The sequence below is a fragment of the Cladophialophora yegresii genome (genome assembly GCF_000585515.1).
Source record: "Cladophialophora yegresii CBS 114405 chromosome Unknown aczIN-supercont1.5, whole genome shotgun sequence".
NCBI lineage: Eukaryota > Fungi > Ascomycota > Eurotiomycetes > Chaetothyriales > Herpotrichiellaceae > Cladophialophora > Cladophialophora yegresii.
Window position 1 is genome coordinate 2,241,507 of NW_006913049.1, and position 17,636 is coordinate 2,259,142.

The window sequence follows — 17,636 nt, forward strand, 5'->3', positions numbered from 1 at the left end:
ATACGGAGTAATCTATTCCATTATTATTGCCCGACCCCTTTCTTGGCTTTGTCGTCTCCGGAGAGCCTCACGATGATTTGTACGCCGATCACAACGCCATTCAGTCCGTCGTCGCGCAATAGTGTGGACTTGGCAGCCTCCCTGCAGGAGCCGCGTAGACAAGGCTGTCTTGGAGCCTTGGCCCTGAGGACCTCAACCTCGAAAATTTCGAGCCTCAACCACTGAACTCGCCGACATGTACTCGTACCTCATACAGTTGGCATATGACGACCGAGCTGACGAAAGCACCGTCCGCGCTTATGTACTTCCGGGCAGCAGCATAGACGGTTGATGCTGAGACTGAGAGCGTCGTGGATCACCAACACCGCCTCGAAGTCATGGGCCTCGTACACTGAGCCACGCCCTGTATTCGCACTGCTTTGACTCAGGCCGACAGCTCCGACGACAATCTAGGGCCACGCAGACGTGGCTCCGTACAAGATCTGCGTACCTACGTACTTGACTCGCGCGTCTCTCTTCAGACTGTGACAGTCGTGATGGCCTCCACGTCACTCATCCAACCGCCCGAGTCTGCCGACGACGAGCCAATCGTCCATCCCAGCCTGCAACGGTACATCGCCTCCCTGCCGGACTCGCACATCAACTACATGCGCTTCTTCTCGGCATTGCTCATCCCCAAGACCTCTCAGCCCCAATTCTTCCAGGACGTCAAGCAATTCCGTGAGCAACCCACCATCGTCTACCTGTTGTGGCGCGGCACATCCGAGTCCTACCGTGAAGTAAGTCGCCGGTTCATTGGCTCGAGGTTCGCGCATCCGTGGTGCCGCGTGCAGAGTGATTTCGGGTCCGGGTGGCATCGGGCCCAATGGGTCGGCGGTGGAAACGGGAATGGGAGCGGCAAAGCCAACGAAAAGGTCAAGAAGGAAGAAGAGAGGCTGCATCGGCTGCTGGTGCCGATCTGGATCGCGATGAGGAGGCGCATGTTCCCTGGCGATGAACCTGTGAGGGAGTGGGTTGAAAGTGAGGATGAGAAAGAAGCCGCCGCCGAGAAGGAGAAGGCCCGAGTGAGAGACGAGGAGATAGAGATCGTTCCTCAGTCGAAGCCGGTTGTCTTGGCGCCGTCGCCGTCGCCGTCTGGAGTACAGTCGTTGGGAGCAGACACGACGGTGTATCCCGAACTCGGGTTCGCGACGGGGCCTCGGAAAGCTTCGACGGCATCGGTAGCATCACAACCATCGAGCCCGGGAGCAGAGGCCGCGTCGAAAATGTTTCTAGGCGTGGCTGTCACGGGCTTCATCATGAGCGACAAGCGCGTCAAGAAATACGTCAAGAAGAAGTTGTCGAAGAAGTGATCTATTGCCAGACCCTACACGGGGTGGGTGATCCGCTGGCATCTGTGGCAGATACCTATTGGGCGAACCGGAATTGGTGAGACACCGCGGACTTGCGACTTTGCGGTTTATTGACTGCCATTCTCCTTGATCAGGGATCCGTCGATCCGTCGACGCTCTCCTACAGGAACGACGCCGGCAGTGTCCACTGTGGGTGGCGAGCTTGTCTGAAGAGCAGAAGCTCCGTCTCGTGTGTTGATGACCACTTCACACTTGCTGAAGACGGGCCTACTCATCATTTCCGAGTGAAGCTGCCACGCGCGCCAGACTCATCATTTACAGAAGCGAAGCTGCCACTCGCGTCTGACGTATCCTCGGCGGGATGATAGGATGCAGACCCGAGCACCGATAGCACAAACAATACCTATGTGAAGCTGCAATACTGGGTCCCACTCCTACTCCCAAGCAAACCGCACACAACCATGACGCCGGCCAACTACATCCAACGTCCCAAATGCGTGTCGAAGCGCCTCAACAATCATTTCGCACAAGACAAAACAAACCGCGGCCCAGCACAGCAAGCTATTGAGTTACACCACACAGTAGTCGGCTCAAACTACCGCATGCTGTGCTGCGCTGATCCCAGAGGCACTATTCCGAGTGCCCCGAAAGGGACCAAGAGCTACCTATATAACACATATGTGGCGTTCGGTCTGTGAGGAATCAAGTATCCTTGGGAAAGGGAGGAACGGCAACAAGACAGAACCACACGCCGCTATCCGAGGTGTTGTGGGTGAGCCGATGACGAGATGAGCCTCCCTTGCTACCTGTGCAAGAGCGACGAGGTAAACAGTACAGTACTGCGTACCGTTTACGGTGTCCTGGGCACAGTATGTGTCCGCACGGCTGGAGAGGAAGCTCGATACCCTTATCAACAGCAGATCACCAAAGCAAAGCATGAGAAGGCAGCGCAAGACAAATACAATACAGTCATGGCTTGCTCGCGAATCGTCAGAGCGCGGAACCGTCAGGCCGAGCGTTCCAGGGTCACGGTCCTCGCTGACTGAGTCTTTGCACTGGTTGGTACAATGGAAGGACTGCGACGGACATATCGGCTGGTGAGCCGTGCTATGTTCGCGCCAAGGCCGGGCAGGTCGCCCGGGAAATGAGATGGGTTTGAGGATAGTCTCTTGCAGACATGCCATGTTGGTTCCACTGGCAAGGCCTTCACATGGCTAATTGACTATTATCTAGCTCAGCAAGTGGACGTCGACCGGCTTCTTTACAATAGCTTTCAGCTGACTTGTCCGCTCTCTGTACATCGTTCCGTAGTACTATCCTGGTACTTTGGCCGGTCCTGGCATCTGTGGTACACTCTCGAGCATGGTAGATTGCTGTCTGTTTACAGAAATGTATGCCCGTTCTCCAAGTAGGATTGATTCTGTGCAATACGACGTCATCGTCTTGGTCTTGGTCTTGATCAATTTCTCATCAGGACGGTATTCTGATATCCGCGGGTGGCGCGAACGCGGAGGACTCGATGGCCTTGTAGGAGTGGCTGATGAAATCGACTTCGAGTGACCACGAACAGGATCATTCTTTTGACGCCTCTCCCGTTCTGCCTTGGTGGTGCTGTCTTCGGGAATGATTGTTTGTGAACAAGGCCTCGAGCGCATTGGAGGCTGGCGGTGCATGCCTGCAGGAATGGCGAGGTGGCCATACCGGATGAGCATTTGCTTGTCCGGGGAAGCGTGTCACTGGATCTTTGGTTTGCTGGGGTGTCACAAAACCGACACCACGGGGAAAAATTTCGTCGACCGGACGCGTCAATTCCCCTGGGTCCTAAATTCCCTGGGCGTACTGTGTAAGTATAACTTCCGAGACTGCGACCAACGCTGCACTTACCGGCAGGCTCAAGACACGAAGCCTCGAGAGTCACGAGTTTTGACGATTCCACATGACGACACTGCCGCAAGTAGGAGTGACCAAGTCTGGCATCCACAACGCTCATGAAGGCAAACTCTTCGCCAGCCTCACAGCGCGGATGCTTTCCCGTCCTCGCATACAATGTTCAGATTCGCCGACCGAAGGCGGAGAACAGGATCGTCGGCCGTTGGGCTGATAACAGAAGCCGAGCCGCTGGAGGCTGGCGTGAGTAGATCGGTAAGAAATCTAGTACTGTCGACCTCCCGCAGCCGTTCCTCGAACCACAACCTGTGTGATGTGACGTCTTATGGCGCAAATCCCGCCGTCGAGAGCTCAGCAATCGGCTTCTCCCATTGTGCTTTTCCAACACCACTATGGGGACATCTTCAGGTGCAACTTCGAGAGCAAAATTCCTCGCTCCGGTTTTGACCTTTGACAGAATTTGTTTCTAGGTGGGACTCGATGTTCCCGATTCGCCTCGTTGTCAAGGTCGACGTGAAGAGGGTCAACGCCCGGCTATGGGAAGCCAGACGCCTCTGTATCGCCGTCGCATCTTCTGAGGTGGAAAAGCAAAGATTTGCCCTTCACGACCGGTCGGCTACTTTGCGATGCTTGTGCAACATCTCAACCCATCGTGACAGGTCGCTCTAAGCACTGCGCAGGAGGTTGAGGAGCTCGTCGCTCTAATTGCGGTCAACCCCTGCGTCTAATGATTCTTGAGTGGGCAGCGTTTGCTGCAGTGAGCAGGACGGTGAGAAGGTCCATCCCGACAAATGCCATTTTATTCCTATTGCCTTCACTGTGGGTGCATTCCTGGATATAGTATTAGTCATTTCCATAAAGCGGCTGGTAAAGTCGGCTTGGCGTTAAGAAACCTTGGCGGGTAGCGGCACGTCGGGGAACTTTAATTCCCCCTCTATTGGTGGTAGGTCAACGTACAAGGTCGACCAGAAATACAGTATGACTGGGGGATTCTACAGGAACAAGCTCACGCCCCCAACGGGCAGAAGGGGATATGGTGCAGCGGCTTGCCAATGATTTGATGCTACTTCCATTCCATCACACCTTTATCTTGAGCAGTCTCTCAGCATTCCGGTATGCAATGTCCTCGAGCGTGCTCTCACTGACCATTCCACTTTGCTGCAAGTCCTTCAAGAACTGAAGGCCCCATTCGTGCTGTATGATCACCGTCAGCCCCTGTTCGGATACCCAACCGCTTCAGACAGACACTGGCGACAAAGATGAACTCACTCTTGCGAACGGATAATCAATCGACATCATTATCCTGTCCGGCTTACACTGCTTGAGCAATGTAGCCATGGGCGCCAACGCAAACATCCCACTCGTTGTGATCCAGATATTCTCGTCCCACACCCGCTTCAACCCCCTCTCCGGCTTGACGCCGGCCATCGGCCACTGGTGCTCTGTAATGCGAATGATTCGGTCCAGTTGATATGGCAGCATCTCGCCCATGTGGCCCAAGATCAACTTTAAGCGGGGAAATCTGTCGAAGAAGCCAGAGGCGAACAGGCGGAGGATGTGGCCACCATTCTCGACGTGCCAACCCCAGGCGTGCATGCTGAGTGTCTGCGCAATGGCGTCAGGGTAGTTGCCGTCATACAGGAGTGGTTTCGTCTGCTCATTGTATGAAGGGTGCAGGTATACCGGAACGTCGAGTTCCTGCGCGGTTTCGAAGAATGGCCAGAAGAGAGGGTCGTCATAGAATCGTCCCTCGCATGTATTGTCGATCAACGCGCCCACGAACTTCAACTCCGTGACGCAACGACGAAGCTCGTCGCACGCAGCTTTCTGATCTTGCATTGGAATCGTCGCGAAGCCAGCGAAGTGCTTGGGGTTCCTGGCGGCGGCTTTGGCCGCTTCATCGTTTACCTTCTGGCATGTTCCGGCGTCGAGGGCCAGGAAACTAGCCGCGTGAGAGAGCACTTGCACGGTAACACCACTTTCTTGCATCAACTTCAGCCGAGACTCGCCCACGTCGAGCAGCTCATCTCGACATCGTCGTAGGAGGGCAGTCGTCTTGTACGGATCTTGCTTTGACTTCGCTGTGTAGAACTCGATCGCCGCTTCGGCCCAGAAGTGTTCCTCTAAGGCGATGATCGGATACGGGAAGGCCATATCGGATACTCCCACAGACGCAGTTCGTCGTCGAGTTTCGATATTCGCGGCGAGCACAAAGAAAGTGATAAACTTCTCGAGGAGAGCTCAGATGGGAGTCAGCAGTCGAGATGGCACGCTCTTATGTGAGACTCCATTTATCTTGGACTGTCAGCACTTAGCAAAGTAACGCCCTTGTCGGGTGAACTCCGCTGACTCCTCACTTGTTGCTGAACACCACATACATGGTTGCAGTACATAATAGTTCAGATCTCGGGCTGTCGTCTCCGCAATGTAGTTTGAAGCGCTCTCGGAGTTGGTGATGACATGGACGGTGGTTGTTAGGCCTGACTCTCAGGGCACTCCATCGGAGACCCCCTTCCTGGAGGAAGCCTTACTGTACTGTGGCCCCGAACTAGCCCCGCACTCATTTGTAGGACTGTCGCCCTCTCACTCCAGGTACTGTATGTCGTGGCCAAAGCGTAGGTACCGTCTATCTACCTAGGTATGCTCTGTATGTCAAACACATTATGATGCCGTGCTTTCGACCTCCTCAAGCCCAAAGCAATTCCAGAGGCCGTGCCATGCTTTCAGTGCGAATAACGGAGCAGCCTCGAATCGCGCCGCTCATGGGCTCTGATCACCATTAGAGTATCGAAGACCTTTTGCAAAAACCATCAAGTAAAGCAACAAGCCCGACAGCTCCATAGATTGTTGCGCATGCCCGCGACTAATATGGTACCTGAAAGCGCCACTGATCATCTTCTCTCTAAGTCTTAGGATAATGGAGTATTCCCCTTCTGACTCGCGTCGCAACGTCCATCGCAATTCTCCCCCTCGCCAAACACTAAGTAGTTCAGAGCACGCGCCAGCATGTCAAGTTGCTTAAGCTCCTCTTTCGCCTCTTCGCCGTCCAGGGCTTCGTGGCCAGGGTTGCTCCCTCACATGTGCGAGCTATGCATCTGCTGCAGTTGGAAGATCGGCAACCCAAAGATTCTTACGCGGCAGTCTCACTGTGCATGTACTCTAGGTGCGTAAGTCTCCGATCTTCCTCATCCGGGGCACGGACTGCGGGTAGGTGCTGGCTCATGTTGGGCAGCCGTTGGACCACATCAAGGTGGGCAGCCTGTCGAGTTGCTTGATATTGAGCGTGACCACTTGGCTGGTGTCGGTATGTCAGATGATCCGTGGGGATGACATATCGGATGCGCAGGATGCAGCCTTGCGGAGGAGATCGAGCAGCCAAAAGGGTATCGTGGGAATGGAGTTGCCCGAAGAGGGAGAGACACTGGAGGCACGGACACCATTTTTACATAGCGGACAACCAAACCGTGAGCGCCAGGTCGTCCCAGGCCAACATTCGCAAGTCAGAAATAGCTGACAATCGATGGTATTCAGCAGGCGCGCCTTGGGATATATCACTCATACTCATCACAGACACTGGCCGATTGACCTGCGTCAGTGCTGCAATTTCTCCCATACAGTAAACACACGGTACGTCGCATGATCACCCATCCCGTTATCGAGCCGTTCGCAGTGTTCTCGCGTGTACTATGGCCCTGCTTGAGAACAAAGGCTGTGGTACTGCAAGAGCAGCGCTAATATAGCCGAGATGGTGACATCCAAGAGATTCAGACTGCTCTCGATAGGCGCCGGAAACAGTAAGATTATCTAGCATAGCAGACCGGAACGCAGTGTAGTTCGTAGAAGAAACTGTATCGCAACCAGCTGGCAGCGGAGCGGGGAGCTGTTCCGGATGCCTTATTCGTACTCAAGAGCGAAGCTATTCATGAGTGCTTGAAAGCCCGTCAATGAAGGCATCCTGAAAATGAGAAAGAACCATGACATTGGCACAACAAAGAGAACGCGTGAAGATCCGGGGTTGTTCCTGGAGAGGCACTATTCCCAATTCAGTAAATGAACTTTTTGACGATTCAATCACTTGAACTTCAATTCCGGTTCAGTTGCGCTTCACCACAAACACCAGTCCTTTTCTTGTGAAGAAATACGGAGTATTAGCCCTACTTTTCTAACCTAGAGCCGAACTATCGCTCTTCTTTTCATCACTTGATGTCATCATCTTCGCTGCTGTAATCGTACATCCCAGCACCACAGCACAGTTGATCGCAGTCACTCGAACGCAACTTCACGCTTTCTCAGCCACTGCCACAACCAGACCGTCACTCAATTATGGTTCACACCCGTGGACAGGGCGTCCGACCCAAGGGCTTCTCGGAGATACAGCCTGCAAAACGTGAGAAACAGACGCGTCCAAATACTATCCCTGCACAAGGCCCTGTCACTGCTACACGTGTTAATACTGGAGCCCGTGATTCCCTTGCCCTGGTGCCCACCACAGCAGTTGCGTCTACCCAGACTGCATGGGAAACCCGTGATATGGCTATCCAGGTTGAACAGCACCTAAGGCCCAGATCTAACGTCCGCAATGCCTTTACCCAAGCTGAGCCCAAGCTAATATGTACATGTTGTCCCGTCCATGTAGTGCCTATGAGCGCAAAGCGACGACGAGACGTCGAAGAAGATGCCGACCACAACACCTCCAAGCGACAACGCAAAGCCGCCACTCCTGAGACACAAAAGTTCTTATTTTCCAAGACTCGAAACCGAAGCCTTCTCACCTCCGCGCCGCCGAAGCTCAACTCCCGAAACGAGTCTGCCTACTTCAACCGCGCAATCGAACCAGAAAGTCCCGAGCCCAGTGCCACCGCAGTCGCGCAGCGTCCCAGTTCTCAAGAACGGACGAGACCGCAACAGCAGCCAGAGACTCCAACCCGCACCGCGTCACAAGGTGGCCTTTTTGGCAGTGTGAGAAAGATCTTTGGTTGGGTACGAGGAGGCAGTTCTCAAAGTGCGGCAGAAAATCAGGAGCAACCACAACAAAGAAACAGCGGCGACCGCGAGTCTGACACAGCTACTGCCGAAGAAGACGAGGCCTCAGATCAAGGCAGTCCTTCACCCACTCCTAGAAGAATCACCTACGAGCCAGAGTCGCCAACTCCTGAGCCGGAAGCTGTCGACAGCAGAATCTTCACCCGCGAACACTTCAAAAGACGGAGAACCGCAAACACCGTCGGCGGTCGTGAACAAATCCCCTCAATGGACCAGGCAGACTTCCACACAGCTCAGATCCCAGGTAGCAACAAGCGCAAGCTTGCGTCTGTCGACGGTCAAGTTCCGGGACCTAGGCGAGGTGGTTATGGTATTGATGACAGCTATCTTGATGTTGAAAACGATGTCGAAGGCATTGAAGAGTCGGCCTTGGCGGAGGGCCAGCCGTCGACTCCTTCAAACAAGGCACCACCACAGACACCTTTGCGCTCAGCCATGCGACAGACCCTCAACGCCACTGGACGTTCCGCAAAATCAGTCCGCATTAACTCTGTTCCCACTTCGGCCAAGGCTGTCTATGGGCAGTATGGCCCTGCGGGAGATTATCGTGGCAGCACCTTCGCAGACATGTCGAGCCAGCACACCGATTCACCTTCAGACCTTCCATGGGATGTGAAGGCTATGCACTCTCCAGACACAATGCGTAACACTTACAACAATACACCATACCGTTATGATCCTAGCGTCACCGATCCTACAAATGAGACTTGGCGACCTTCGCCCGCGAATCCTCGACCGGGCAATTTTGTGCTTCCTGATTTCGAGGATGACGAAGATGATGGTGAGGAGACCAGCGAAGTGACACTGGACCAGGTGCAAGGCAAAGTACCATCAGAACCACCGAGCACACCCAGAATGTCACATGCCGAGCTTCCTCAACCATCTCCATTTGATCAATCCGGATTTACAGGTCACACTGATAGTATCATTGTCAACGATACACAGGAGATTAGACTGAACAAAGCAAGATCAGACGCACAAAAGTACAAGCCTGCCAAGTCGTCGCGCCTTTCGCTCAGTGAGCAAGCTCGGTCACGCTCCTCATCCCCACCGGGCCTAGACAGCGAATTTCGTGAGTCGCAGATCGACGTCAGCACTCCCGAGCCGGTTGGTGGCCACACATTCACCAGTCCTCAGGATACCACCATAGAGACTGCCTCGTCTCTTCATTCACTAAGCCGGGACGACCTGGACAACACCGTCGTCGGCGAAGACGGCATGACCGAATATGAACGAGAGCACCAGTATGACGCGTGGGCGGCAGACATCTTCAAAAACGTCCCATCTCAGACATACATCGAAGCAGGCGTCGTATCGTCCTACGTCGACAACCTCGTGCAGAAGACCTGGACTGATAGAGATACCAGAGAAAGTATTGAATTCTGGAACAGAGAGTTTGACGAAGGGCTGAAAGCTGCACGCGGGGCCAGAGAACAGGGTAGAGAGCTGATCTGGGTGACAGACCCGGATGAGATCGTCGAACTGGAGCAGAGCGTGTATTAAGGCAAGAGTGCAAGAAATGTGTGACACGACTCCTATCGTGGAGTGCACCATCTCCAACAGTCGAACAAATCATGTGCACACCACGAGGCCTCTAAAACAAAGGAAAAGGGGAATCTCGATGGGCGCCGTGTCGAACTCTGGTGGGCTCCCTGGTGACGCTACCCTCTGTGGACTTCCCACACACGTTGGAATTGAGCTCCGTCTGGTGAGTTCCCGTACGGTTGTACTCCCGGTGGTGAGCTCTTTCGACGCATGGTCGAGGTCCAGAGGGCAACCTCACCAAGGAGGGCACAAGAGTTCGACGTGGCGTCTTCTTGGGGAACCCAGAAATAAGAAAAAAAATAGCAGGAGGGATCAATACAGAAACGCTCATGTTGTGCTTGGAGTGCTTGCTTGCTTGTCTCGTTGTGCTCGCATGAAGGAGAGCCTTTCATGGCCAAAGATCATAGCCTGATTGAAATCAGCGTGCTTCTCGACGTCTTGCCCAATTCAGTGTCAGTTTGTACGACATGTTCTTGAATCCTCGTAGAGATCCCAGTGGTCGCCACGCCCAGCCAGGGTATTTTGCTCAGCTTATCGTATGCCACACCTACCAAGCACTATACTACATGAACTTATCTACTCTGTACTGCTTCAACACCACACTGTACGTCCTATCTATCGACTCTGCACTTCTTCGAACCATCCAAGGTACCGTGCCCTTTTCATACTCTACTCCATCTAATCTACTCCTCTCTCTTCTACTCTGCCTTGAAGTCCTCGTTCCTACTCACCACCACCACCACCTCCTCCTCCTCCTCTCCCTCCTCTGCTGCCCTGCCCCTAACCCCGGCGTGCCATCCATCTCAACCCTATCTAGAGTGCCCGGGTGCCTCGCCATTTCCGACATCACCCCCCACCCAAACTAGCCCTCGCTTCCCCCATCCGCGCCGCTACCACCAGCGGCACTTACAAACCCAACCTCAATCAAACTCATCATACTCCCCACCGGCGTCCTGATGGCCAAGATCCCCAACTCGGTGCCGCCCTCCGATATCAACCCTTCGCCCGCCCGCGCAAAGAGGTCGGCCCACTCCGTTTCGTCCCTCTCCTTGGCGTTGCAGAGGAGCATCATCTGCAGGTCCTGGCTGCGTTTGATGCGTTCGAGGGGTTCGGGGAGCGTGTTGACTTGTCGGGGCATGACTTGGTCCATGATGATGAGTTTGGAGGTCGGTGTCATCTTGGGACGGGACTTGTGTTAGTTTATGGGACAGTCGTTGGGCCATCAGTATGTGTCTGTGTCAGGGGCTGACTCGAGGCTGGACGTCGAAGGTGGAAGATGTAAGGTGTAAGGTGCAAGGCAAAGGGAAGCAAGTGCGAGTGTACAGAGGAGTCCGACCAGAATACGTAGCGAGTTGACGGGCTACAGAAACTGATGGCGCGCGCGGCCAGTGGATGGAGTACTCACCGAGGGGATAATGTTGCGGAGGATGCGGAGCGCGTAGGCGTCCGAGTAGCTGTGCAGCTGTCGCACGGACGTGCGTGAGTGTTCATTCCAACTCCCACAAAGGCAACCTTTAGTTAGACAAGGGGTCTCAACTCACAATCATGCGCAAAAAGTACACGGCGGCGCCCTTGACGGGCTGGACCTCGTAAAAATCATGGGCCATGAACTCGAACCGACCCCTCAGCGGCTGCGGTATGACGCACGTCGCCGGGTCGCTCGCCTGGGCGATGATCTTGGGCAGATCCTGCACGATCAATTTCACGGTCGGCGCCGTGCGTTCGGCAATCCGGTTCGAACAGTGGCCCATCCCGCCTGCGACGTCGACAACCACACCGTCCTGCGGCAATGAGGACCAGTCGAACCCGCTGGCCACGTGCCCGTTGGCCATCAACGGGTTGCTCGACATGTGGGTCATCAGGCGGGCGAAGCGGTCGCGCACGCTTGGGGCATGCGTCTCGAAGTACTCGAACATGGACAGGTCCGTCGCGTAATAGTGGCTGACGGCCGTGCGGTTGGGCTCTGGGCGGCCGTGGCCCCATTTCTCAAACGTCTCAATTTGGCATGCCGCGTAGGGGAACGTGCCCTCGACCATGAAGCCCGTGTAGCTTGCGATGCCGGCGTCGGTGGCGAGAAGGCGTGACGAGGCCGTGTGCGCGACGTGGCCTGGCTTGGGCTCGGTGAAGACGTGGATCGGCATGATCTGGCGGAGCATCTGTTTCAATTGCGAGGCGTCGAGGGAGAGTTTGGATGCTAGATCCGTGTACGTTATGGTTCCGTCGAGGGGCACGGCCGTGTGGATGTTGTAGTGGAACACGTAGCGGAAGGCGTTGAGATCGTGGCACTGGTTGATGAGTTACGGGGTTCTTCCGCCACATCCTCAGGGGACTCACGCTTTGATAGAGATGCCATGTCACGATGTCTTCCGGGCCCGAGGCCAGGTCGTAGAGTCTCCTGGCGGCGGTGCGGAGGCCGAGTCGTGCCTGTTGAATTTCGGGTGTGGTTGCAGGGAAAGCGGATGGGCCGGTCTGGTCAAATGTTGGCTGTGGTTGCTTGTTCGCCGCGAGATGTTCTTTGATCTGCTTTGCCGTGGCGAGACAGGTCTCTGCCAGCTTTTCAAGATCTTCTTCTTTGGGGTCAAGCATCGTGTCTGTGATATGGGCAGGAAGCACAGGAGTACCGATGGCTGGAACAGGGTCGGGCGGTAAGCAAGCTTGCAATTGTTTTGTATACCGTACCTTGTCAACCCAGCCATTGTTCTGGAGACTCGCTGGAGGATGGAAGCAATCGCTCATATGTATCTCCCACGGATCCAGATAGTCAACTGACAGCGCAGCAATGCAGTAGCTTTCGTCGGCGCACAGGAACAGGACTAGTTGCTCACTTGGATTTTCCTTGTTCGCAGATCAAGTGCGTTAGCCGCTCTCAGCACTGCTACAAGCCCGAGCGAGCTCGAGGTGGATCGAGTACGATCATGTCGTACGACATATGCAGGAGCAGAGCCCGTGGAGGAAAGCGAGGAGAATTATGCAGGACGGATCGTATTTGAAGGGAGCCTCCCTGATTGCAACTGGTGGGACTTCTCCGGGCTGCCGTCCAGTTATGTACAGTACATATTTCGACTCTGCTTGCAACACTCGCCATCTAATTCACAACCTCAAGTATTCCCGTCTCAAAGCACTCCGCTCAATTCACGCTGACTCACCCTAACAGCATGAATGCCCTTACCGCCGTGGTTGGAGATGAAGGAGTTCGTCCACGCGACATCGCCGTAGATGCGGCCGCCGTTCGTGAAAGGCCCGAGACTGAGGTTGGAGGTGAGGTATATTGTCTGCCGCACGGATTTCATAATCCCGTGCATGCTCCTCGCCCTTTGTGATTTGAAAGCGCCTCAATTCCCGCTCGATCTTGAATCTCTCCTGCGTCTACGTTCCCATGGACAGTTTCTCCCTCATTTTCTGCCACGAGCTTTTGCACAGCTTGAGCGATACGTCACGACTGGCTTTGATGAATTCAACTGGGACCTGGTATACCTTGCTGATATCGATCCAGCTGTGCCCGCCAAAATGGCGCCCTCCATCTCCGAACCCAGCCTGCATTTGTATCCCATTCGGAAGTGGCTCGTTGGGCTCAATTGGAATGAGGTGCTTGTTGGGATCCCCATCTTCGCAAGCTTGTTCACTCACCGGATCCGTGACCGAGACGATCTGTATCATGTCAGTGCTCCCAGTTCTCCTCGCTAGTATGGAACAATGTCCCTGACTTACCGCACAGAGGCTGACCATTAGAGTGGCGTGAGCCGCGTCGAAGGTGCACTGCATCACAACATACTCGTAAAGGCTGGATGCGACCTCCAGGCCAAAGGCACGCGCATATGATTCGGCAACTCCCCGGACTTGACATACACGTGCATGATATCCGTAAGCCTCCTTGATCAGCGCGCTACATATCAGCTTCTGGGTTTTGCCGATGGTAGGACTTGCCCTAGTTGTAGCTAGTCCTAGTCGCAGCTGCCTTCTTGGCGCTGAGGGAGTCTTCAGCGGGTCGACACTATGGTCGGTGAGTGTTCCGGCTCTAGAGAGTCGATGCTGCTGAAATGAGTCGACAGGAACAATAGTCATCCGGGTCTCCTGGGGCAGGCCGATGCTTCCCGTCCGGGATAAATTATATGTAGTCGAGCTAGGTTTCCCGGGGGCGACGGTCTGTAATTGTGGTCCCTGTGAACCCTCCGTAACCGACATCATTGAATCTGGCGCGAGCACACAAGGTGATTGAGATTTAGCAAGATCCTTTGCTGGGCGTCCCAATTGTGCTCTGACTCGTCTTCTGCCATAGCTCCCCGGCTGTTCAACTGCCACCCCCATCACGGTATTTTGCATCTGGATAGCGATGGTATTGGGTTCACTCATATCTTTTGTGAGGCGGCCAATATGTCGTTGTGGTTTGTGCACTGCCGCTTTCTGCATGTACGAAGGTTGGATACCAGTGCCTCCCCGATGGTGTGAGTCGTCACAAACTTGTGCTGGTACTCGGGCAACAATGTCACACTTCCTGTTGTGGCCTCCCCCAACTGCCGCAGCGCACGTGAATTGTGTGTCTTGCTCTCGCCGAAGAACACGGGCATGGCTGGACGCTTGCACATTCTGCTGGATCTGCGTCCGTTCGGTCATGAGCTTGTGATCCCGGCTCATCACGTTGCCCTTGCTGCAAGGCCGGTCAAAACCTGTGCGGTCGAGTGCCTTTCCGACACTGTTCCGCTGTTCTACCTTCCTGAGCAGTCGGGATTGCATGGTCAGGAGCTGTTCATTTCGAAGCGGTGGTAGCGGACCGCTCGGGGCGTAGCCAGATACTTCATGTCGCTCAACCGGGTTGTCCGCGACCGCCATTGACGTCCTGTCCGATGTAGCTCGCGGTGTTTGGCTGACGTCCAATGTGGTATTTGCAGATGAGGGCCGCTCTCGGTGGATGTCTGAAGGTGTTGCGGTCGAACGGTGCTGGTGTTGAGAGTCCTGGGCAACTGATGCCTGCTGGGGTTTGTCCTTTTTGTTATGCAGAGATTGACGATCGGCTGCCACGCCGGCGTCAGTAGACGGCACATGATCTTGGTCTCCACCATCGACGACAAAATCGTGTATTCCTGAAGCTCGTTTTGGATCGCGTATGGTTGGGCCGCATTCCTCCACCTCCGCTGCCTGTTTCTCGTAAAAGTCTGGGCTAGTTTGTGGCACTGGCACATGAGTTGCGAGCGTCACCGAAGGCTTGTCATCCTGGGCTGGCTGCAAAACCTTTTCACGCTTGTTGACCAGGTGACGCTTTAAGGGGGCGGTAACCTTTCGACGGATTGCCTTGAGCAATCGTCTGTCAAATGGTTTCGGCATTTCGACGTCACTCGATAGTAGTGTTTCGTCGAATAAAGTAGTCAGTGTTCCGGAAAATTCAGGTCTGGGAAGGGGACAGTCAAACAAAGGAAATAAGGATGCGGTGTGACATATATTCGCAGTTATGGTCTCCAAGGTGAAGATCACTGCCTGGTGCTAAACAAGAACATACCATATCCACGGCGAGTACCACGCAAGGACAGCGATTGCAGCGTAAAACAAGGCAGCGCTCTGTTGAGCAACAAGACTAGATAACATCCGCCGAGTGCTAGAAGCCTGATGCGCCGATGCCGCTTCCTTCACGTTCACCAAGGATGCTCCCCCCAGTGCCTTTCAACGGCATGGAGTATGATGAGCGAGGCCGATACTAGTTCGAGAGTTTTGTTCTTAGTATATCCCCGAGGAAACGCTGCGTTGTCTGCTTGCTTGAAACGGGCCGGAGCAACCTGTCAAGGGTGATGACATTGACAACGAGTTCCAGGGAAAGTCCGCGGACCCGTCTCATCATTGCACTCGGTCAGCCGGATCCCACTGAGTAGCACAAGTCATGATACAGCGCAGCAGGTGAAGCGCTGCTGAAGTAAAGTAAGGAAATGGGTGGGGGACCATTTGCGTTATTGCTCGTCGTAAAGCAGAGTTGGCGACATAGAAATCTGCAGTCATTCTGGCGACCGCATGTTATGGTGCAGGTGGGTGTTTGGAGTCATGGGTTTTCAAACGACTCAGCCACTGGATCTGATGGAGAGTGCAAGCCAGTTCATGAGACGCCCATGTGGAAAATAAGCCGGAGGTGAACAAGAATTGAGATAAGAGTGAGGTTCGTGAGAGACAAATAAAGGCAAAGGGAAGAGCTTCCGGCTCTTATCCTCTTTCGGCAGGAGCGATCAAGCAGCCTTGAAACCCTCCTTCCAGACTCCAACGATGCCTTCGCCTTCCCACAGACTCTGTAGTCTCTTGGTGACATCGCCCTTCACGAGTACAAGATCAGCCCGTTTGCCTTCTGCTACTTCTCCGCGATCGCTGAATCCGAATCTCTTGGCCGGCACCGCCGTGGCCGCCCGAAGGGCGTCTGTGGCAGTAAAGCCACATTTGTCAACGTACAACTCCAGCTCCATCCACAGGCTCGGCCCAATACCTGTTCCCTTTAAGCCAGCCACGGCATCAGTCCCAGCAAGAACATCGACTCCTTCTTCCTTCAGCTTTTTGATCGTCTGAAAGGCGTAGTCCAACTGAGCAGCCGGATCCTTCATGCCGAGAAGCTCTTTCATGTTTTGCTTTGCGAAGTCGTCGACGATCCCCTTCTTGTGCGCAACTTCTGCAAACCTGTCTCTCCAGTCCTGCAGCTCAGCCGTCAGACTAGCTAAAACAGTCAAGGTGGGAATCACAAATGCGCCAGTCTTCTTGTAGAGGTCGATGATGCTTTGGGGTGGGGGTTGGTCAACGAAGGTGTGGGTAAGACCGTCAGCTCCAGAATTGAGGATAACCTCAGTCATGTCCACGCTCAAAGCATGTCCAACGCAAGGAAGACCATTATCGTGAGCAGCCTTCACAACAGCGGTCTGAAGCTCGAGGGTGGCTACGGGAACCGAATTTGTAGGAATAGCAAGCGAACAGCAGTTCTCCTGCATCAACTTGATGTAGTCCGCTCCATTGGCTTTTTGGGTTTTGACAAATTCTGCTGCGTCCTGCGGCTTCAGATCGGGCCACTTCTTGACCATTTCCATGACCTGCAAGCCGTCAGTCAAGGAAATGCACGAGAGCAAGTAGGCACTGGCTGCATTGTACTCACCTCTTCCGTTGGGTGGCCACTAAGAACGATCGGCTTAGGCCACCCGCCTTCGATCGTGGCACTCAGCATCGAGCTCTTGAGGTCAGATAGCGTGACAGTGCCTCCGGACTTGGCCTTCTCGAGTTCATCAGCGATCGCATTTCTGTGAGTGTTGACAGAATCCGGGTCGGAATGCATGTCGCAGACAGTGGTGACGCCGCTCTTCAAAGGGGATCTTAAGATATCTTTCATGCTTCCTCCTGGCGGTAAGTGCAGCCCGTGACAATGCATGTGTGACTCTATCAAGCCTGGAAGCAAAGTATGACCTTTGCCATCGATAACGGTGGCACCGGATGGGTGTTGAGCATGGCTAGAGCCGGTCGAGACGGACGTGATCTTGCCGCTTTCCGGATCAAAGATGACAGTCGCGTCCGAATGTGTGGTATGGCCGTCGAACAAGTCAACGGAGTGGATGACCGTTGGGCTCATGGTTGTTCTCGCGTGTCAAAGGTTCTCGGAACAGGTGGCTCAAGGCTCTGCAATCTCGAAGCAAACCAATCTACTTCGTTTCTTATCTGGCAAGACACTCAAGGCTCGACTAATGATCACTCGGACTTCGAGGTATCACCTTCAGGTGCGTGTTGGTAGACAGGCTGTGCACTGTCCTTTGAGCTTTAAGTGAGCGGTAAGACTTTGAAATCTTCGTCCCGGTGGGAACGACT

At 54.3% G+C, this 17,636-nt stretch overlaps 6 protein-coding genes across 6 annotated transcripts; 2 read left to right on the forward strand and 4 right to left on the reverse strand.

Moving 5' to 3' along the window:
* Positions 1 to 536: 536 nt before the first annotated feature.
* Positions 537 to 1,352, forward strand: A1O7_07540 (uncharacterized protein; the record flags this gene model as incomplete). Its single annotated transcript, XM_007761537.1, has 1 exon — positions 537 to 1,352. One exon carries the CDS (start codon positions 537 to 539, stop codon positions 1,350 to 1,352), a length of 816 nt encoding a protein of 271 aa, XP_007759727.1.
* A 2,964-nt stretch (positions 1,353 to 4,316) lies between these two features.
* A1O7_07541 (uncharacterized protein) lies at positions 4,317 to 5,393 on the reverse strand (the record flags this gene model as incomplete). Its single annotated transcript, XM_007761538.1, has 2 exons — positions 4,317 to 4,433; positions 4,509 to 5,393. 2 exons carry the CDS (start codon positions 5,391 to 5,393, stop codon positions 4,317 to 4,319), a joined length of 1,002 nt encoding a protein of 333 aa, XP_007759728.1.
* A 2,487-nt stretch (positions 5,394 to 7,880) lies between these two features.
* A1O7_07542 (uncharacterized protein) lies at positions 7,881 to 9,785 on the forward strand (the record flags this gene model as incomplete). Its single annotated transcript, XM_007761539.1, has 1 exon — positions 7,881 to 9,785. The coding sequence occupies one exon, from the start codon at positions 7,881 to 7,883 to the stop codon at positions 9,783 to 9,785; it is 1,905 nt and encodes a 634-aa protein (XP_007759729.1).
* A 904-nt stretch (positions 9,786 to 10,689) lies between these two features.
* Positions 10,690 to 12,413, reverse strand: A1O7_07543 (uncharacterized protein; the record flags this gene model as incomplete). The annotated part of the gene is made up of 4 exons (XM_007761540.1): positions 10,690 to 11,016; positions 11,233 to 11,289; positions 11,369 to 12,112; positions 12,162 to 12,413. 4 exons carry the CDS (start codon positions 12,411 to 12,413, stop codon positions 10,690 to 10,692), a joined length of 1,380 nt encoding a protein of 459 aa, XP_007759730.1.
* A 780-nt stretch (positions 12,414 to 13,193) lies between these two features.
* A1O7_07544 (uncharacterized protein) lies at positions 13,194 to 15,146 on the reverse strand (the record flags this gene model as incomplete). Its single annotated transcript, XM_007761541.1, has 2 exons — positions 13,194 to 13,475; positions 13,536 to 15,146. 2 exons carry the CDS (start codon positions 15,144 to 15,146, stop codon positions 13,194 to 13,196), a joined length of 1,893 nt encoding a protein of 630 aa, XP_007759731.1.
* An 884-nt stretch (positions 15,147 to 16,030) lies between these two features.
* On the reverse strand, positions 16,031 to 17,403 carry A1O7_07545 (uncharacterized protein; the record flags this gene model as incomplete). The annotated part of the gene is made up of 2 exons (XM_007761542.1): positions 16,031 to 16,873; positions 16,936 to 17,403. 2 exons carry the CDS (start codon positions 17,401 to 17,403, stop codon positions 16,031 to 16,033), a joined length of 1,311 nt encoding a protein of 436 aa, XP_007759732.1.
* Positions 17,404 to 17,636: the final 233 nt, after the last annotated feature.